Source organism: Abramis brama (assembly GCF_963993115.1).
Source record: "Abramis brama genome assembly, chromosome: 2".
Lineage (NCBI taxonomy): Eukaryota > Metazoa > Chordata > Actinopteri > Cypriniformes > Leuciscidae > Abramis > Abramis brama.
The window spans coordinates 26,421,581-26,443,204 of record NC_139964.1 but is presented as its reverse complement, the minus strand read 5'-3'; the positions used below and the strand labels follow the sequence as shown (position 1 = coordinate 26,443,204).

The 21,624-nt window shown below is 41.9% G+C and overlaps 2 protein-coding genes across 2 annotated transcripts; one reads left to right on the top strand and one right to left on the bottom strand.

Annotated features, from left to right (window-relative positions):
- Positions 1–97: 97 nt before the first annotated feature.
- Positions 98–6,923, bottom strand: taf5l (TAF5-like RNA polymerase II, p300/CBP-associated factor (PCAF)-associated factor). The gene is made up of 7 exons (XM_084104761.1): positions 6,800–6,923; positions 5,519–5,660; positions 4,739–4,843; positions 4,463–4,656; positions 3,621–3,767; positions 2,583–3,011; positions 98–2,162 (listed from the first exon to the last, which is right to left on the bottom strand). Exons 2-7 carry the CDS (start codon positions 5,655–5,657, stop codon positions 1,365–1,367), a joined length of 1,812 nt encoding a protein of 603 aa, XP_083960887.1. The 5' UTR covers positions 5,658–5,660; positions 6,800–6,923; the 3' UTR covers positions 98–1,364.
- A 762-nt stretch (positions 6,924–7,685) lies between these two features.
- nup133 (nucleoporin 133) lies at positions 7,686–21,381 on the top strand. The gene is made up of 26 exons (XM_084104115.1): positions 7,686–7,939; positions 8,620–8,735; positions 8,910–9,013; positions 9,097–9,201; positions 9,787–9,918; positions 10,565–10,735; positions 10,805–10,960; positions 11,334–11,404; positions 11,487–11,634; positions 12,518–12,668; positions 12,744–12,901; positions 13,568–13,659; positions 13,738–13,895; positions 14,612–14,706; positions 14,804–15,028; positions 15,103–15,222; positions 16,018–16,117; positions 16,512–16,763; positions 16,857–16,990; positions 17,542–17,700; positions 18,412–18,547; positions 19,224–19,342; positions 19,416–19,496; positions 19,582–19,655; positions 20,256–20,344; positions 21,167–21,381. Exons 1-26 carry the CDS (start codon positions 7,812–7,814, stop codon positions 21,301–21,303), a joined length of 3,411 nt encoding a protein of 1,136 aa, XP_083960241.1. The 5' UTR covers positions 7,686–7,811; the 3' UTR covers positions 21,304–21,381.
- The last annotated feature ends 243 nt before the right edge of the window (positions 21,382–21,624 follow it).

Genomic DNA, 21,624 nt, shown 5'->3' with positions numbered 1-21,624 from the left:
CCACGCCTGTTTGTGAGGAGGCGGATCTGGGACTTACTGTACTTGAATGGTAATAATCAGATTTGCAACATCAGAAATGAGATCGGGACAGCCGAGAAATGTTACAAAAATATATTTACAAGTATCAGAATGATGCAAAATCATTTCTTTTCAAGGAAGCAATACAAATAAGATACAAAAGTCATTTTCTTTTTTGTCTTCGCAGTTCCAGACAAACATCCCATGATTGTGTTGTTGACCACCAGGGACACAAAAAGATAGTGCTGGAGACGGAGGAACTCGACTTCATACAAAACCAACTGCACGGCTGCGAAACCAGATTCAGTGAGACACATCATTCATCCATGAGTTGCTCTGTTCAACAGGCAACAACAAACAAAACTGGCGTGGAAATTAATCTTGTTTTTTTTAACCTTCATAGGGAAGTTGTTGTAGCAAAACTAATCTCAACTTGCCTTTAATGAGAAAACTTGGTACACTCAATCTGTAGGGAACATACTCTGGGTAGATGCCATGTTTAACTATAACAAGTGAAACAAATGCCATGTGAAACAAAACAAGGATATAGGGATTGATCAAAGAACGAATCCTGTTCGTCTGGCTTCATGGTGAAGATCCAGATAAAGTGTTGAATGTTCTTCCAGAATTACCTTTATAAACATGGGCCATCAACAAAACAGCAATATCACAACGGAGATTAGCTGAGCTGAAAAATCCAGACATGGAAATAATGACCTAACCTGTCTAATATTTACATCTATATGAAAACAGCAGGATGCACCTCTGACCTCAAGAGGCATCAACAGACATCAGAACCAAAAAATGAAGGAAAACCCTCCGGCTTTACAAAACACACAAGGGAGAATCTCACTAAACCTGTCCGGGACATATTTCACAAGAAAAAGAAAATATATTTTGAAGCCTCTTAGTATCATTAAGATTGTGACTATTCAAACACGTTTGCCAACCAAATTCTCATTGTAATATTATTATTAATAATAATAATAAATATTTACACATCAAGGTAGTATTTGTTGTGCTTTAACAAAGATTAGAAAAATACAGTGAATTGTTATGAACTTATAAATAATTGCAGAATTTTTCAGTAAAATTCATTCACAATTATTGTATTATATATTTAAAAGTAATGAGGGCTATGAGCTCGATTATTTACTTAAATCAAATTACACCATCATAAACACTTAACCATTTGAATATCTAACTATGATAACTTGGGAATGAGTTTGTCATGGTGTGATGTTTAAATGGTGCTAAAAGGTGTCATTTTACTTGCACAAAATATAATTGATGTGATTTTGGGGTGAAATATGCCCTGGACATGTTTTGCCGAGAGTGACGCTCCCTCATTGCTCCTGTTTCTCCAGCGCAGTGCCCGTCACCAGGAGCAGGTTGCATGCCATGAACTGCACATTGAGGATATTGCTAGTGCTCCCGGTGTATTGTCCAATCAGCTCGTTGCTGGAGCCGTCGGTGGGGGCGGAGCCGTGTGCGTTACGGATGTCCCACACGCGCACAGAGTTGTCCATGGAGGCGGAGGCCACCAAACTGCTGTCCTGACTGAAGGACAGGCTGGTGATGCTGTCGGTGTGACCGCGCAGATCTTTAAACAGGCTCCCGGACGCCAGGTCCCACAGCTTCAGTCTCTGGTCCTCTCCGGCCGACGCCAGGTACTTCCCGTTGGGCGAGAAGGCTAGCGAGAGCACGGGGCCGCGGTGCCCGGTGAACAGCCTCACTGACGCCCCCTGCTGGGTGCTCCACAGGCGCACGGTTTTATCTGTCGAACCCGTCGCCACGTAATTGGAGTTGGGGTGGAATTTGACGCAGTCGACGTCAGAGAGGTGTCCGGCGTACACGCGGAGCGGGTACGTGCGCGCGAAGCTCCAGAGGCGCGCGGTGCGGTCGTGGGACGCCGTGGAGAAGTACAGGCTGCAGGGACTGACGTCCACGTCCCACACGGGGTACACGTGGCCGCGGTACAGGACGGTGTTCGTGAAGCTGGTCAGATCCCAGAAGCGCACGGTGGAGTCCTCCGAGCAGGACAGCAGGCCGGAGCCGTCCGTCAGGAACGCCGTGCGATACACCGGGCCGCTGTGAGCGCGCAGGGTCTTTATCTCGCTGCCCGAGGCGTCCTCGTCATCTGCCTGATTGGAAACAAAAATACATGTCAATGACTTAAGGTTAGGGGTATTAGCACGATATATCGGCCACCATATCGGTATCGGACGATATACGGTCATTTTTAATGTTATCATTATCGGCCCAATAAGAAGCTTTGGAAGCTTGGTCGAACATTATTAAAGTTAGAGCTTATTTAGAGATATCAGCCGAATGGCTTAGTGCAGGCGCTAATAGATCCAAGGTTGTATCTCGTAAATTACGCTTTAACTTTTTTCCCCCTCAATTTCTGTGTATTTTTATTTCTATTGCTGTACAGCACTTTGGTCTTTGGTTTTTAAATGTGCTCAAGATCGAAACAAACCAACTTGAACTTGATTAGATGTGCACATACTGATGCTACACCATCAGCTAGCCAAAACGAGAGATTGACAGCTGTCACTCACCTCCTCCTCCAGCACATCACAGGCGAGTCTTATGCGGGACACATCGGCCCAGTGAGGCCCGGCCTTCAGCTTCCTGGCCCGCAGACTCCACAGCTTGACGGCAGAGTTATCGAAGCCCGCCGCTAGCAGACGGCTGTCCGCCGACACCTCGGCCGTGTTGAGCAGCTGATCCGTGTGCTGGAACGCGTAGAAGCAGACGGTGGTGAGCGACGGCGGACCTTCTCGCACGCGCTTTATGCAGTCCTGCAGCGTTTCCAGCGCCGCCTCGTTCTGCGGTAACCCCGCCGTGACCTCCACAGGCTCCGCCCCCTCAGACCCATCCAGGGCGGCCCATGTCGTGGAGGAAGAGGGAGTGGAGGTGGCGTTTCCCGCTCCGATCCCTGCGCCGTACAGCTGGTAGTCGGTCCGGCGCGATGCCGTCACCTCCACCTGAGAAAACACAGGCATGAGCCCAAATACTGAACAGTCAAACCAAAAATTATTCACACACCAGATTTCATTTTTGATTTTTTTTACTAGTGTGTGCAGGACACTATAGTTTCTTTATGTAAGTGAGAATAGCAAAATAAACTGTGACATATTATACCAAAAAATTCTTCATACCTGTAAAATGTATTAAAATTTAGGACCAAATATTATTCAGACACTTTGACCTGACCATGTTTTGCTGAAGTGTTTTTTCTTTAATTGCTAATGCGACCTTTTCACACACAGACTGAACTAAATGAAGCATCGCTTGGTCATTGGTTGAGCTAAACTGGTATTATCTAATTGGTATTATCTTAAATTTAACAGCTGACAGATATTCAACATAATTCATTTATGAGACAGTCTAACAGAAGGATGGACAAAACCAGTGAAATATCAACTGATTTAATAACTCTGAGTTCTTGTCATATTTTATTACCATTTTCTAAACTATAGCGAATAAACTGTGATAATGTAGAAATGTTGAAGGTGTCTGAATACATCTTGGTTTGACTGTAGGTCAGGTTCTTTGAGCACTTCCTGTCAGGCAGTGTTTTGTGCTGCTCATACCTTCACATGTGTGCTGAGCACCCAGCAGATGGCGCTGTTGTCGTCGCTCTGCAGGTATCGCAGCAGGTAACTGTACGCTTGATCCGTCAGGTGCACCACGTACTTGTGATCCAGGAGGGAGCAGAGTTTAGGGTTTGAGGTCACATCCTGGAAGACAAAAGAAAAGGTTTCAGCATGACAACTTCCCTTCTGGCTCGGAACGCTGCGTGCAATGTGCTCTACTTGACCCAATGTCCTCTTATCTGACACATTTCCAATGTGGATTGTCTAATGAATTTTTTGTTTGTTTATAATTTAGCACCAAAACACAGAAAGTGTAGAAAGCAACAAAACAAAATTCATACAAACTAAGTGAACTGTTAAAGTCCCCCTGTGCTGAAAATCCAGTTTTTAATGTTGTTTATATGTCTATGTGGTGTTTTTAATGTGCTTTAAGACAAACCATGTGTAAATTCATAAGTCGACACCATTGCTGAGTATTTTCTCCTTAAAACTGCAGTGAACCAAAGACAGTCTCAAAAACATGGTTTGAAATCGCTGGTGTTTCTGACATCACAAACTACCTTGCAACCAATCAGATCAACGTGTGATCGTCAACGAGTGGATCTCTGAGCTGGAGTGAGTGAGTGGAGGCGGGGCTCATTTGCATATTCATAGAACCGCGTATACTAAATGAGGCAAGGGTGTAGAGTTACATTCAAGATATTTTAAGGCATGAAGAAGGAAAAAACATCTAAAAGTGTAATTTTGGTGATCAAAGATGAGTTTTAAGGGATAAAATGATTGACTACAGAGGGACTTTAACAACTAAAACACACTTTTTAATAGTAAAACCAACGGACCTGCAGTGTGAGGGCTCCTCGTAGCAGGTCCACGATGGCTTTCTGCTCAGGGTCCTGCTGGAAGAGCGAGTGGAAGCGCCCGTAGAACGAGTCTACCGCCCCCTTCAGGCCACATCGCGCCATGTCCAGGTGCAGGTAGAGGAAGAGCGGAAACAAGACGCCGCTCACCTCCTTCACGAGCGGTGCTTCGGCCTCTGAGACACAGAGAATGGTTGTTAAAACCAGAGCGCTTCCCCCTGTGGATTAAAGCATTGTGTGCGTCTCATCATGTCTCACCCAGCAGGAAGGAGCGCAGTCTGGAGAACTGGGTCTCGTACTGCTGCGGGTCTGACTGACACGGGGCGGCGGACACCACATTCGCGCAGCTCGACTCCGTCTGAACTGCACACGACAGGAAGAGAGAGAAACGGTGGAGATGAGCATCGCTATTACTAGTGACGGCAAATTCAAAACACTGCTTCATGAAGCTTCGAAACCTTTACGAATCTTTTGTTTACGAATCAATGGTTCGAAGCGTGTATCAAATTGCCAGAGTCACGTGATGAGGCTGTTTCAGTAACTGTTTCAAACACTTTAACACTAAAACAGTTTAAGGGGCGATGATATCTGTCAAAACATGAATTATGAGGAGTCATTGAGAACCAATGAACAAGTGTCTGTGGATTTTACCTGATCTCTGATCAGTTTTATACATTTGTAGACGTTTTGTCTAAACAATGGTAGTTAAAAGTCTCTAATTGGCCAGTTTAGCTGAGCCATTCATAGAACAAACAAACCAAACCCTGACAGTTGATAAAAGAACAGACACTTGATAATCTTTAGATGACTAGATAATTGCATTTGAAAGACTTTACCTTTCAATAAAAAAACATGCATTTGATTTGTAAAAGGGGTTTTATGCATGTTTGGCCTGAGTTTTTGTTGCATTTACACTGTTTTGACCACTAGGGGTGATTGTTTCAAAGCCTCGACACATCTGTTTCAGTGTTCCACGAAGCCTCGATCTGCCCACCACTAGCTATTACTATTATTCAGGGTTTATTTATGTTCAGTCACCCGTCAGACTGGCTGCCATCTCCTCCGCGGACTGGGAGAGTTTGGCCCCCTTCAGTGTGCCATCAGTGTCCGTGTACTGTCTCCTCTTCAGGTACTGGGTCACCGCGTACTGGATCTGCTCCGTCCGGACACGCTTCATCTCCTGAAGAGAGATCATCACATATACCATCATGCATCTGCGGTCTCAACAGCCACTCACTGCAGGCCGTGCAATGAGAAAAATGACAACATGCAGAGTAATGCATGAATTCACATTATTCACGAAACACATCAGTGCGAATCATATCAATTTTAATGTTTGATTCGACTTCAGGGCATCATAAACATTTGGTTAAATTTGAATGAATCATAAACATGCATGCTCAAATATGATTTGGTTTTAGAGAAACATAAGCACGCTTGAATATTTGACTTGATTCAAGAGCATCATACACACTCAAATATTTGATTCAATTTTAGGGAATCATGAGCATGCTTGAATATTTGGTTAAATTTTAATGAATCACAAACATGCATGCTCAAATATATGATTTAATTTTAGAGAAACATAAGCACGTTTGAATATTTGACTCGATGTACAGTAAGAGCATCATGCACACTCAAATATCTGATTTAATTTTAGAGAATCATGAGCATGCTCGAACATTTGATATGATTCTAGGGAATCATAACCTTGTTTGAATATTTGATTTGATGTTAGAGAATCATAAACATTATTATTACATATTATTATCGAATATTTGACTGAATTTTAGAGAATCGTAAGTATGCGTGAATATTTGATTCGATTTTAATGCATCGCGTGTTTTAACATTGGATTTGAACGTTCGATTCACTTTTGATCATCATAAGCGCGTTCGAACATTCGGTTACTTTGCGCGGCGCGTTCATACATTCGAATCAATATTTCGATGGAATGTCTGGGTATGATAGGCATATTCGAACATTCTAATTTTTTTATTAGAGGCGCTTTAGGACTATAATGCCTCAAAACGCTATGTAGAAAGACAGCTCGTTAAGATGTTGTGACACAGCCATTCACAGCTGGTTACTTTACTGGTAAGTCAATGGGAGGGGAGCGGACAAGCCAAACCACATATCAATTCATTAGTTATCCTTAGATAAAATTTATAAATGTAATAAATCCTGCAGGTCCAAATTTACGCGGGGCCTCAATCACTGAGCACATCATCACACTTCTGCACACTCTAATCTCAAATACACCTAAGTCATTCCGGTTTATTTGTGCTTTACAGTTTGGTAAAGATTTTCAACACCTACTGCATATTCCGTATACAACAGTCCTAGAGAAAAGTCCTCGTTTAAGCCATAGATGAGGTGTTCAGGAGAAGACCTCAACTCTCCACCGCTGCTCCATTGGTCGCGCGCCCTCTTCTTCTGCGCGTTCACTGACGGCGCGGAGATCGCACGCGCTGCACAGCGCCCTCTAGCGCGTCGACCCGATAAAAACTACTGTAAGGAACTGAAAGTTTTTTTAAAGGGACAGTTCACCCAAAAATGAAAATTCTGTCCTTAATTACTGTCGTTCCAAACCTGTAGGACTTTCGTTCATCCTCGGAACACAAATGAAGATATTTTTGATGAAATCTGAGAGCTTTCTGTCCCTCCATTGACAGGCTACGCAACTAACGTTACCACTTTCAAGCCCCAGAAAGGTAGTAAAGACATCATTAAAGTAATCCCTGCGACTCCAGCGGTTTAACCTCAATTTTATGAAACAACGCGAGTGCTTTGTTTGACTAAAAATACACAATTTACCACTTTATTTACAAAATATCAATCCCCAACTAGAGCAACGACACATGCGCATCCATGGAGATTGAAAAAGGAGAGATATGTTTCACTGTAGTATAAAGTACAGAAATAAATGAGAAATTATATTTAATACCATGCTGAGATTGACTCATTTTGGTGCAGACACATTTGAGTTATTATAATATGCTCCAGTTTAATATTTTGCATATTTGAATTTCAATAAAAAGCTAAAACTGTTTTAGAGTGAAGTGAAGCTACACAACCTCACATATAATGTGAGATTTTCAAGCGCTTGTCCCGAAACGCTGACCCAGGATCAGTTTAATGTCTCACACACACACACACACACACACACACACTCAGTAGCAGCAGCAGGAGCGCATGCGCGTTTGAGTGACGCATATTGTGTGCGCGCTTGACTGTAGTGAGCGCGCGGTAAAAGGTTTTTCCAAAGTTTATCGCGTTTCGTTGCCTTTGAATGAGTTTCTGTCCCTGGTAAACAGATCGTGGGTCCAGTATGTTCACTCCCCGCGGCACACCGAGCTCAGGCCGCAGACAGGCGCCTCGCACCGGGGGTCGGAGGAGTGTGAGCGCCGTCCAGCCCGGGCATCTGTTCTCTCCACGCCGCTCCGCTGTCACGGCCAGGTAAAACACAGTAAACACACTGAGTGATTGCGTTGTGTACGTGTAAATTGAACCTTGAGAAACCATTCAAAAATGTATCTGAAAATATTCTCCCACAAAAAGGTATCTATATATTCTCGTGTGACATGTTGGATACCATGTTGGATTATCATGTAAACACTGTATGGTAATCATTAAGTATCATAGTATGTATGTATGTATGTGTGTGTGTGTGTGTGTGTGTATATATATATATAGAGAGAGAGATATATATATATCGAGTTACCATGGTATCATCATGTGATACCATCACTGCACTTTTTTTGTTATAAGAGTTTTGTAATGCATTAAAATCTTTAAATTCTTTCAATTATTAGTAATTATTTGCTTAGTATTATTCATATATATATATATATATATATATATATATATATATATATTTAATTATTATTCATATTCAAGTTTCAGTCTGTTTTTTAGAAACTACACAGCGACCAGCAACTAGCAAATTAGTCTGGTTTCTCTGCACTTTTATGATTGCGAAACATTTGAGAATACATACAAACATATTCAATATCCAGTTGCGATAGTTTCTTTCTTCAATTAATACTGAATATGACCAGCAGTTTCCATAATGTACAAAAAAAAGTTTGCATTTGTTTTTGAGCTGATATGTGAGAGCATCTCTCTTCTTTCTCCAGATCTACTCCCACGCGAGTTCAGAGTCATGCCGTTGTTGATTCGTGTAATTTTGACGTTCAGACTTTCGGATCATCTCTACCTGTCAAAGTCATGGAGGCGTTGACCATGGCTGATGGTAAAGTTTGGTGTCTTTAACTTTACCTTGACCTGTGTCTCAAAACCTGGCAATCCGTCTACTTGGGTGGCATTTTAGGCACTGGACCAAGGCAGATCACTAGGTTTAGAAAGCAGATTCATTGTTAACATTGGTTCAGAGGCTTCTTGATGTATGATATTGTGTCTGTTGCAGTGGACGATCAGATCTCTGTGAAGGTGGAGGGGTCCGGTTGGGCGTGGATGGTTAGTGGAGAGCATCTGGTCGTCTGGAAAGTGTCTCAGACGTCTGTGGCAAAGGTCAGAAAGAGACACTATCATTTGGTGCTGAATTTGCTGCCATGACAGTTTGCATGAACTTTATGCGTTTGCTGTGATTGCAGCTGTCAGTGTGTAAAGACCTCCAGCTGCCGTCCAGTGAGTTTGCGTACAGCGCTGATCTCATCTCCATCAATTCCTCCGGTCCGCTCGATCATGCAACGATACAGGTGAGATCTCGCGTCTCTGAACGTTACCAGAGGAGATTTAGAGTCAAGTCACCGTTATTTAGATAGCGCTTTATACAATACAGGACAATAACAGAATCAATCATGCAAACTTCATTAAATATGAGATCAATTCAATTTCAGCTGTAAAGCGGCTCTAAAGAACAAAATAGGGCCTTTATTTAGATCATGTCAGTTCAGTGTTAGTTTAGTTCAATAACTGTGACAGGGTTGTGATAGTCTTCTCGAACAAGAACAAATGTAGGGCGGGGCTTGATTTTGTTCATGGGGAATTGATTGGGTGGTTGTGGTTTGCTATTGGCTGATCTCATGTGAGTGACAGGTTGCCCCGCCCTCACGCCAGTAAACGCATCATCAGAGGAGAGATGCTGCAAGAGGGAGGGGAATTATTTTGATTGCACATAATACTGCAATATTCCCTAAAATGGCAAGAATTGTCCATCTTGATTTCATAATGACTTCAAGGTTTGTTCTTAATTGATAGTGCAGTCAAATCCATAATATTACTGAATATAAAGTGTGTTTTAAACCCTATGATGCAACTGTATGCACATGTGTTTTTCACAGTCCATCAGCGCTTTGGCCGTGTCTCCGGACGGCTCGGCCCGGTTCTGGCCCAGTCTGGCTCACGAGGGGACTTACACTGAGATCTCTCTGGACCTGGGTGGACACTTGTGCAACTACACCGCAGCTGTTAAGGTGGGCAATCAGGCAGTGTAAGAGTCCTATAAGAGGTCCATTTTGTTCATAAATACAATCAAAATATTGTGCGTGATCTCAAAGTGCGCGCACACACACACATATATATATATTAGGGGTGTAACGATACCCTCATGTCACGATTCGATACATATCACGATACTGAACTCACGATACGATATTATTGCGATACTCCAAGACATATGATGAAAGGTTAACAAAAAATGTCCTGTTGAATAAAAAACTAAATTTGATATTACATTGTGGGTGTAAATGAATATCTTGGACTTGGTGCTGGAAACCCAATGCACAGGACAATAGAGACACCAGAGTAAAAATATTCATGATTCTGAAGCTGAAAATACAGAATTATTTTAGACTCTGTCACTGACTAGATATATTTACAATAATGTAGGCCACTTTTTGGCATCTGGCATTATCAGGACACACAAATATTCCCCCATTGCATTATTATACATTGTATTGTGATATATTGTGACACGATATATTGTTACACCCCTAGTTTATATATATATATATATGCACTTGTTTGTGGGGATCGTGCTTGTATAATATCCTTTACTTGTATTATAGGACTTTTATTTTATTTTCTCTTCTTCCATGATCTGTTCCTCTTGCTCTTCAGGGCGGTAGTTTCATCGTGTCATCGTACCGCGGGCACCTGCTCCGGCTCGCCCCGGACTCCTCCGGTAAACTGCACCAGAGGCCGGTTCAGCAGGGCCAGGGGATGCTGTCGGGGATCGGGCGCAGAGTCTCCAGCCTGTTCGGCATCCGCGGCCAGCCAGCCGACCTCACCGTCAGTACCGTTAGATCCAGATCCTGCTTTTGATTTGCTCAAGCGGTGACGGGATGTTTCTCTGCTCAGGTGTTCAGTGTGCTGTGGGCGAAGGAGACCGGCGGTCTGTACTCCCTCAGCTCGTGTGGCCTCAGTAAATGGGAGGTGGATGAGAACAGTGAGACGCAGGTGTTGAGCTGGAGCACCAATCAGATCATCACAGACAGCATCACCGACGCCATCTGGGTCAGAGACGTTTATCGGAAGCTTTTAGAATTCTATAGAAATGTGCTGTATGTGATGACTGATGATATTGTGTTTTGTGAAATATTATTACAGCTTCAAATGACTGTTTTCTATGTGAATATAGTGATCAAAGCTGAATTTTCAGCATCATTACTCCAGTCTTAAGTCACATGATCCTTCAGAAATCACTCTAATATGATGATTTGATGCTCAAGAAACATTTTATTATCAATGTTGAAAATAGTCATCACATTTAGCTTCATATTTTTGTTGAAACTGATACAAATTTAGTGCATCATTGCTGAATAAAGCATTTAGTCTTCCTATGAAAGGACATATATAGGTGTAATAATATTACTTACTTGTCTTCTAGGACTCGGAAAGCAACTACTCCGAGATCAAGAAAGGAGTGAATGTCTCTTATCTGGACATGCAGTACAGCAAGTGAGTGCTGAATATAATGTTCAAGTGAAACTAATGCGCACATACACATGCGCGTCAACAGCTGATGCTCTGTGTTTCTCAGCGCGGGGCCGGTGGTGTTGGCGGCAGCATGGCATCCGGGCGACACTCCTTGCGTGGCGTATTTCTGTCTGGTCACTCTTGCAGAAAACGCAGCGCCCTCCCCAGACCTGCTCACTGTGGAGGTCACCAGATACAACCCGCCCTTCCAGGTACACCGTTCAACCATAGTTAAATCTTCTGAATGTGTAGACTGAGCGCGTCTTGAATTAAAGGAGTAGTTCACTTCAGAATTAAAATTCCTTGATAATTTCCTCACCCCCACGTCATCCAAGATGTTCGTGTCTTTCTTTCTGCAGTCGAAAAGAAATTAAGGTTTTTGCGGAAAACATTCCAGGATTTTTCTCCATATAGTGGACTTCAATGGGGTCCAACGGGTTGAGGGTCCAAATTGCAGTTTCAAAGTACTCCACTACACGATCCCAGCCGAGGAATAAGTGTCTAATCTAGCCAAACCATCGGCCGTTTTCTTAAAAAAACAAAACATTTATATACTTTTTAACCACAAATGCTCGTCTTGCACTTGCTGTGATGCGCCACATATTACGTAATCACCTTGAAAGGTCACGCGTGTTCCGGTTAAAAAATGTAGGAAAGGGCGAACAACTCCATCTCATTTTCTCCTCCAACTCCAAAATGGTCCGACATTGTTGTTTTACCTTTTATTTATTTTGTAAATGGCATTTGACCTAGTCTTTGCACATTCGCTTTGTAAGCACTTCCACCTACGTGACGTTTCAACATGATTACATAATGTGTGGCGCATCACAGCTAGTGCAAGATGAGCATTTTTTTTTTATATATATATAAAATGGCCGATGGTTTCGCTTGATTAGACTCTTATTCCTCGGCTAGGATCGTGTAGAGACTTTGAAGCTGCACTGAAACTGTAATTTGGACCTTCAAACCATTGGTCCCCATTGAAGTCACTATATGGAGAAATCCTGGAATGTTGAATTCTGAAGTGAACAAATCCTTTAAAGTCATGAGAACGGAATACAACTGAATGAATTCTGTACCGGTTTTGTCCGTCAGAGCGAGGACGAGCTGCAGAAGACACGTTTGGTGTTGCCCGAGCCGTCGAGTCCCGCTGCGTACCTCTATAACGAGGAGCTGGTGTTCGCCTGCAGCACTGGAGCGGGACGCGGAGGTCTTGCGGAGGAGAAGATCTCCTTCAACTCTCCAGGTACATCCGTCGGACTGCCAGACCAAACGAAGAAGCTAGTCTTCCTCCTGTAGTTGATCTCGCTCTGTTCTCCAGGTGACCGGATCCGTGGCGGCGGGGTGTGTGCCGGTCTGCCGGTGTTTTTCTCTCAGAACAGTGGACTGGTTGCCGTTTTAGCCAGAGAAAGCGCTTCCATCCTGCCCGAGACCATGGAGGATTCGCTCTGCACCTCGGTGGCTGGACCTGGACCTGAGGTCTGGAGTCAATTTACTTAAAGCGGGCATGATATTGTGTGTGTGTGTTAGAGCTGCACGATTAGTCGTTAAAAGATCACAACCTCAATTCAAACGCTCACACAATCTTATTCCTAAATGACTCGAAGTATCACAGAATTACTGGGATATAAGTTTATAGTTCAGATATAAACACTGATGTCTACGGTAGCGATCAAAATAGAGTAAATCACCTTTTGAAAGTAACTTTATGCTTCAAATAATAATTGTATTAATTACATCATTACACCAGATAAGTGACTGTTAGAAAGTGTATTTGTCATTCAATCATTCATTCAAGAGATTTGTTCAAAAACGCAGATTCGTTCAGAAATGAAACAAGTGAAGTATTTATGAGTGAGTCGTTGAATCATTCATTCAACCCATTTTTTACAATTAATTCAGATTAATTAAACATTTTAAATAGACCGCAGCAATTAACATTTTGTCAGAACCTCTAGGATATTACATGCTATTGTGTTTAGATGTCTGTTCTGTTCAGAATAGTGGGAGAATCGTGATCTTCATTTGAAACAAAAAAATCATGATTCTCAATTTAACCAGAATCGTGCAGCTCTAGTGTGTGTGTGTGTATTCAAAATGTATTATACATTAAATTAAATATATGTATATTTTTCATCTTTTCAGGGCACTCCGTTAGAGACGCCACCCAAAATAGACATGGTGGCACAGGAGGACAAAACTAAACTGCTGAAGCAGGCTTTCCTGCAGTTCTGCCGGTGAGTTTCCTTCATGTCACAGCCGCTTCTGTCCAGTGACTGCAGCTCACAGGTCATTCGCTGTGGTTTGATCTGCAGGCACGATCTGGTTGGTGCTCAGAGCATGGTGGACGAGCTCTTCCCCAGCGATGGAGAGGGAGCTGCCGAGCTGGATGCCATTGTGACCCAGATTGACCTGGATCTGGTGGACGACTACCCTGCGTGTGACCCCCGCTGGGCTGAGTCTGTTCCTGACGGTGAGAGATGGGGACACAGCCCTTCAGTTTGGCCCGATAAATTAGTTCACCGCAACCGTCTGAAAATTAATGCGAGTGAATTAATACAAATTTCTGGCCATAAATAATTCTTGCCAACCATGAAAGTATATTTTTCATTATTTTTTTATCATTAAATATTTTAATGCATCATTAATTGCATGAATTAAACAACATATGCATGCATAATAATTAAGATTATTATTACTGTTTAATGAATTCTATATTATCATTTCATATATATATCTATATATATATATATATATATATACACATTGTATATATGTGTGTGTGTGTGTATATATATATAAATAAAATGAAAGTACAAATAATTTCCAAAATTATATTATTTATTATGAGTTAAATAATAATACAAAAAGTAAATTACATATGCTGCGTGTTTGTGTGTGTGTGTATATATATATATTATTTATTTTATTTTTTGAGTTTAATTAATTTTAATTTTTTTTGTCTATAAATTCATGAGATAATTTCTGGTCAAAATACACCCGTCACAAAATCAGGAAAACTTGTATTTTTCTTTTGTCTTTTTGTGGAGGGTATTGCTCACATGTGTTGTCACATGGATTTTAAAAGACAAACTTCTAAGTTAAATTTAAGAAGGTAAATCCAAGGGTTACATTTGTTAATTTTGGACCCTGGTCAGTGTGTAAACGATTGTGTGTTTTGTCCTGTAGAGGGCGCTGGATTTACACTGACGTCACTGATCCTGCTGCATCAGTTGGAGGATAAGATGAAAGCTCACCGCTGCCTCATGGACTTCCTGCTTCAGGTTCCTCAACACACACACACACACACACAATCTGTGAGACACCTTCCATCCCTCACACAGCTTTCAGCCGTGTTTTTTCTCTCCGTCTGCTCTACAGACAGGTCTTCTAGACCGCCTCACTTCCACAACAGTGCGCTCGTCCCCGATGGCCACGCGACTCTTGCTATGCGAACATGCAGAGAAACTCTCGGCCGCCATCGTGCTGAAGAACCATCATGCCAAGCATCCCGAGCTGTTGAACACAGCCATCCTATCAGCCCTGAAGAAGAACAACACCGAGATATCAGCCAACCTCACGCCCGCAGACGTGTTCTTCAGAGAGGTGCGAGACTTCAGCCCCGCGTTCATCGAAACTCCAGTGAAGAACACGTATTTATCTCATATGTGTCCCTCCAGGTGTCTCAGATCTCCTCCATCTTTGAGTGTCTGTTGGATGAGGAGGAAAAAGCTTTAAAAGAGCATCCGGATGCCGCCAGGTGGGCCGAGGTCGTTCTCAACGTCAATGACATTGTCAAGGTGCCCAGATTTTTTTTCACCTCTTCATTAAATCATGCAGTCAAATCAGTGTGCCAGGTCCAACATATCTAAGTACTTGTGTTTTTTTCCCTAAAGAGAGAAAATCTGAGGCCTTGTCCACATTAATACCTTTTCATTTGAAAACGCATCTTTTTCTCTCCATTTTGGCCTTCTGTCCACACTGAGACGGCGTTTTTAGCCACGAAAACAAAGCTTTTTGAAAACGCAGTTTTCGCACTGTACTGTGGACTGAAAACGGAGGTATTTGAAAACGATGACCAATGTTTAGTCATGTGACGCATATTGAGCCCACTGATATTCATGTTTATACCGGTATTGTGCCTGTTAAGTGCTGTTCACTTTCACACGGTTGTTAAAATAAGTTACTTTGCACACTCTTCATATCACAGTCCTGCAAAGATGACAGAAAATTGACTCGCATTTGCTTTCCTGCGGCAAAACATGAGCAGTCGCGATTTAGACCAAGCATATAATGACACATCAGTGAATGAGATATCAGCTAAATAAAATGATCCTGTCAGAAGAATTGCGTGAGAACTTGATTATATCTTGTTCTGTCTGTATCATCTCAGTGAGCGTTTATAAGGGTTTACAGGTACAGAAGCCACAGGTGTTTTCAAACATTATGATGCTGCAAAAATGTTGAAATTGAAAACATTATATACATGAACTTAAAGCTACAAAAACTCTTGAGGTCCAAGAGAATATTTTGCACATCATCTTCCCGGTTCCTGAGTTTGTTAAAATGAGTAATCATCGTGTTTTGTGTGGTAGGAAATGCTTCAAGCAGCAGCACAGTACCGAGAATCCAAAGCATCTCTGTACAGAGGACCAGAGAACTGCAGCCCTGAGCCAGAGTACATCCCATGGACAGGTACACACACACACACACACACACACACACACCACTGAAAGCACTTCCTGTGCTTTTTATGTTACAAATACTAAAGCAGCTCTCCATCAACATGGAGATAGCTTGTCCATCTTCCTCTCTGTGGTCATTAAAAATCCCAGGATGTCCTTCGGAAAAAGAGTAGGGGTGTATCTCCGGCATCCTGGCCAAATTTGCCCCTTGGCCTCTGTCCATCATGGCCTCCTAATCATCCCCATATACTGATTGGCTTCATCACTGTCTCCCCTCCACCAGTAAGCTGGTGTGTGGTGGGCGTTCTGGCGCAATATGGCTGCCGTCCCATCATTCAAAGCATTCAAGAATACCTGGAAAAGCGCTATATAAATGTAACAAATTATTCTAATTATCCCCTCAGCCTCGGGAGGAGTTGGTGGGGTTCGGGGCGTCATCACTCGGCAGCACGAGCTGATCCTGCACGCGGCGTATCCTCACGCTGACGCAGAGCTGCGCGCCGTCCTGAGCGAGCAGCTGGTGGCGCTGCTGGACTCTCTGTTGAGCGGGTACGTGGCTCAGCTGACGTCTCTCCGCCGCGCCGGACAACAGGAGCGCTACGACGCGCTGGAGAACGAGTACACGCAGAAGCGCTCCGAGCTGCTCGCACCTCTCTGTGAGTGATTCTGGGATCGGTCAGATGGTCTTTTCCTGTTTAAATGGCCAGATTGTATGATTAATGCATGTGTGTGTTGTGTGATTCTCTCAGTGGAGTTGGGTCAGCATCAGTGGGTCGCAGCGCTGGCGGAGAAATACTGTGACTTTGACATATTGGTGCAGTTGTGCGAGCGGACGGACAACCAGAGTCGACTGCAGCAGTACATGGTCAAATTCGCTGATCAGGTAACAAACCCAAACACATGCATCACTGCTCAGAAGTTTGGGATCATCAGTACAATTAATACTTTTATTCAGCAAGGAAGGAGGCATTACATTAATCAAAAGTGACAGTAAAGACATTTATGATGTTACAAAAGATTTCTATTCCAAATAAATGCTGTTCTTTTGAACTTTCTATTCATCAAAAAATCCTGGAAAAAAATGTATCATGGTTTCCACAGAAATATGAAACCGTTTTCAACACTGATAATAATAATAAATGTTTCTTGAGCATCAAATCATCATATTAGAGTGATTTCTGAAGGATCATGTGACACCGAAGACTGGAGTAATGATGCTGAAAATTCAGCTTTGATTAAGCAATATATTCAACAAACTTTATAAATTGTAGTAATATTTTTTTTAGTGTATTATCAGAAGATGTGTTTATATAGTGTAGTTGAAGTAGCTTTTGACTAGTGCACAATATTAAAATATTTGTAGAACTGTCCTTGTGTTAGATTAAAGAGCCTGTGCCAAATGCATTTACCCACAGTCCTCTCTGTTCCCTGTAGAACTTCGCTGACTTCCTGTTCCGCTGGTACATGGAGAAAGGCAAGAGAGGGAAGCTGCTGTCTCAGCCAATCGCAACACACCATCAGCTGGCCAGTTTCCTGCAGGCTCACGATCACCTCAGCTGGCTGCATGACATACATGTGCAAGACTATCAGAGAGTAAGAGCACCTCTATATATATATACATATACATATACACATATACATATATGTATGTATGTATGTATGTATGTGTGTGTGTGTGTATATATATACTGTATATATAATACACACACACACACACACATACAGTCAAACCAAAAATTATTCAGACCCCAGATATAATTTTTAATATTTTTTTACTATTGGGTGCAGGACACTATAATTAATTTATGTAAGCGAGGAGAGCAAAATAAAGTTAATATTATACATATTATACCCAAATATTCTTCATACAGTGACTACCAGTAAAATTTGACCATGTTTTGCTGAAGAGTTTTTTTCTTTGATTGCTAATGCGACCTTTTCACACACAGACTCAACAAAATGAAGCATTGCTTGGTAACTGGTTGAGCTAAACTGGTATTATCTAATTGTGTAGTTAAATTTAACAGCTGACAGATATTCAACATAATTCATTTATGAGACAGTTTAACAGAAGAACGACCAAAACCAGTGAAATATCAACTGATTTAATAACTTGCCATAATTTATTACCATTTTCTAAACTATAGCGAATAAACTGATCATGTGAGAAATGTTGAATGTGTCTGAATAACTTTTGGTTTGACTGTATATATATTAGATTTTCTTCAGTGGGTTCACTTTAGCGTGTGCCTCCATGGGCTTACTGACACTTGAAGTGTTAAAAATGCTTTTTCTTCACGACAGGCCCATCGTACCCTGTACAGTCAGGCCAACACAGAGACACGATACTTCAGCAAGAAGAAGACCCTGCTGGCCCTCAGCAAACTCACGGCTCTCGCGTCAGACATGCCTGAAGCCGTTCACCGCCGACAGCTCAACGGTCAGTCATGTGCCTTCATATGCGTTCGGAAAACTGCATGAAACACAAGTTGAGAGTCTGTTCTTTACTATTGTGACGTATATCCGAGTGAAACGGCTTCTCAAACAAGAACAAATGTAGGTCGGGGCTTGATTTTGTTCATGGGGAATTGATTGGCTGGTTGTGGTTTGCTATTGGCTGATCTCATGTGAGTGACAGGTTGCCCCGCCCTCACGCCACTAAACGCATCATCAGAGGAGAGAAGATGCTGTGAGAGGAAGGGGAAGTTATTTTGATGAAAGATTATAAGGCACATGAATTTAAAAAAATAATGTGCACAAATAATTAATTTATAATAAATACTGCAATATTCCATTAATAAAATAAAATAATTTTGATTTCATGGTGACTTTTAAACCTGCTTTGGTCCATATAAAATGGATTGCATATATATTGTCTCTTCTTGATATGCATTTTTAGTGTTAGTACATCAACAAAACGAGGAGCAAACGATGCACGGCTCTTTGTATTAGGACAGATATGTAGTTTTTGCTTAGTACATCTGGCCTAATGGTTATTATAATATTTGACTGGGTACCAATCTGACCTGCATTTCCCTCTCCAAATAATCTCCTGAGCCCCCCGTTATGTCATCGGCAAAAACCTTTTCTGAAATGACTGTGTTGTGTTGGTGTAGATATAGTGGAGCAGGAGCGGTTTCTGCTTCATCAGGAGACTCTTCCTAAACAGCTGCTGGACGAGAAGCAGCTGAACCCAGACAGCATGCCTCTGCTGAGCCCTCATAACCTCATTACTGTGAGTAAAACACACGCTGTACCACGCTGTAATTCCTTCAGGCTTCCTCAACCTCGTTTCTCTCTTCCTCCAGCTGTACATCTGCGACGAGAACCGCGGCGCCAACGAGTACGACTTTAAGAAAGCTCTGGATCTGCTGGAGTACTTGGAGGAGGTATCTGTAAATGCATAACAGACAGCATTTAAACAGAAGTTCCTTTCAGAAGCGTGTGTTTCTTATATGCTTTCATCTTCTGTAGAAGGACCTGGTTGATATTGATGCCCTGAAACGAGAGATCTTCAGTAAAGCCTTAAAGAAAGACTGGAAGGAGAGGTGAGCATCAGAAAACTCACTGAAATGAGATATGTGTGGGTGAATGTTTGATTTTACTTGACTCGCCCTAAAGTTGCCTAAATCCCACTTTGTTTGCTTTTTTTGCTCATATGAGACCTTTTTATGACCGTTTAAACTGCACAAACCACTCTTGATTAGGGCCACTTCCATATGTGGTACTAAATCCGAGACAGGTCAGATGTTTTACACTCCTCCAAAGATTTTACATACCGGTAGTTCTTTGGTCACTTGGTGAGTATAGAAGATGTCAGCGAAGTCAGTCAGTGGAGGGACGGAGAGCTGTTACACTCAGTATTACGAAGAAACCTTGACACCTTCCGTGTCACATTCCCTTATAAGTCAACACATAAATGCTGACTCCAGTAACTTCTGTGTTTATTTCTTGCCATGTTGGTCAGTTCAGGATCGAGATCTGTTCACACTCGAATCTGATATTTGCCACATTTTCAAGAGTATGTGAACACAGCCTGACAAAAAAATCAGATCTGAGCAATAAATCAGAACTGAGCACTAAGGCTTGCAGTGTGAACACCGCCTAATGGTCTTGCATTGACTCACTGATTAATTTCTTGATTGCAGTTGGTCATCTTCTGATGATAATGACGATCCTCTAGAAGCAGCCAGAGACAGCACTTTCATCAAGATCCTACAGAAACTCATTCAAGAAGGTACTCTTGTTATATCAGCAGTAGCCACGTTTCTATTACCCTTCAAATTGCGCAAATTGAAATTGAAAATTGAAAATGCGCCCAATGGAAACACGTCAATTTCACAAAAAACATTTTTTTATGCATATTTTTCTGAGGTGGTTTTTCAGGCAATTCGAAAAAGGAGTATTTCGCAAAACTGCAATGGAAACTTTTTTAAATTTTTTATTTACAAGTCACCTGATACGTAACAGTCGATCATTCTTTAAAGATGACGTGGTATGTTTGGACAGAAGAGTTCTTTATTAAACTCATAAAAGACTGAAGAATCACAGGAATACTGGATCCTAAACAACAAAGAAATGCCACAGTTTATCAAGACCTTGAAGTAGATATGAGGGAGAAACACCCAGAAACACCTCATATGTGCCGCTCCCAAGTATAAGGGGTTTTCCTTGCCATTAAAGCTTGGATAATTTAAAAATATCCTTTAAAAATAATGGCTAGTGCGGTGGCTGGGATATATACGTAAACCTACCAGCATCCATTGCCATGATGTTTGGAATGACTTATCGCGAGAGGAAAACATTACACTTTAGTCGCATAACATCGGTTAATGGAAACGCCGTCATTTCACAATAGTTTTCTATCGACATTTAGAAAATCTCGCAAGAGTTTTGCGCAAATCTGTAACGGAAACGTGGCTACAGATGGTTTAGGGCTTATTTAAGGTTTGATTTTAGCAGATATGAAGTATCTGACATCCAAAGCATGAAGAGCCCTGCTTTAGTACGTGCGGTGCAGAATTTACAGTGCGAGTGTGTGTCGTGTTTGTGCACGCAGGTGTTTCTCTGCAGTCGTACCTGCCTGACGTGAAGGATCTCCTGCAGGAAGACGAGCTGGAGAGTCTGAAATCAAAGCCGTACTTTGAGTTCCTCCTGCGGGCCAATTATGAGCACTACCTGAAAGCTCAGATATGACTTCACGTTTCTACTGTGTTTCCTTGTTAATATTACAACTTTGTTTTGTATTGTTTCATAAAATAAAAAAAATGACATGATCCGACACTTACTTTTTCTGAATAAACTGTATTTCTGTAATTTACAGGCAGATCATTTTCAATGGTGTTCTTCTGCTGCAAGACAAAAGGCATCACTTTGCAATGTAAATTTGGCAAAAGATATGGCAAATGTAAACTGTAAAGGTGGCACAGAAGCGCTTCTGAAGTGGCACTTAGGTGTCTTAACACAGACTGTTTAAAGCGGCTTTTACACAGCAATTTTAATAGTATGCTTTTGTTT

Bases quoted from the DNA above. Each gene is read 5' to 3' on its own strand.
- taf5l (XM_084104761.1), bottom strand. From the start codon at position 5,657: ATGAAGCGTGTCCGGACGGAGCAGATCCAGTACGCGGTGACCCAGTAC. The intron at 4,844-5,518 runs GTGACTGAACAT...TGTCGTGTGCAG, and splicing joins GATGGCAGCCAGTCTGACGG to TTCAGACGGAGTCGAGCTGC. The intron at 2,163-2,582 runs GTGAGTGACAGC...GTTTCCAATCAG, and splicing joins GTGATGTGCTGGAGGAGGAG to GCAGATGACGAGGACGCCTC.
- nup133 (XM_084104115.1), top strand. From the start codon at position 7,812: ATGTTCACTCCCCGCGGCACACCGAGCTCAGGCCGCAGACAGGCGCCT. The intron at 9,014-9,096 runs GTCAGAAAGAGA...CTGTGATTGCAG, and splicing joins CTCAGACGTCTGTGGCAAAG to CTGTCAGTGTGTAAAGACCT. The intron at 11,635-12,517 runs GTACACCGTTCA...TTTGTCCGTCAG, and splicing joins GATACAACCCGCCCTTCCAG to AGCGAGGACGAGCTGCAGAA.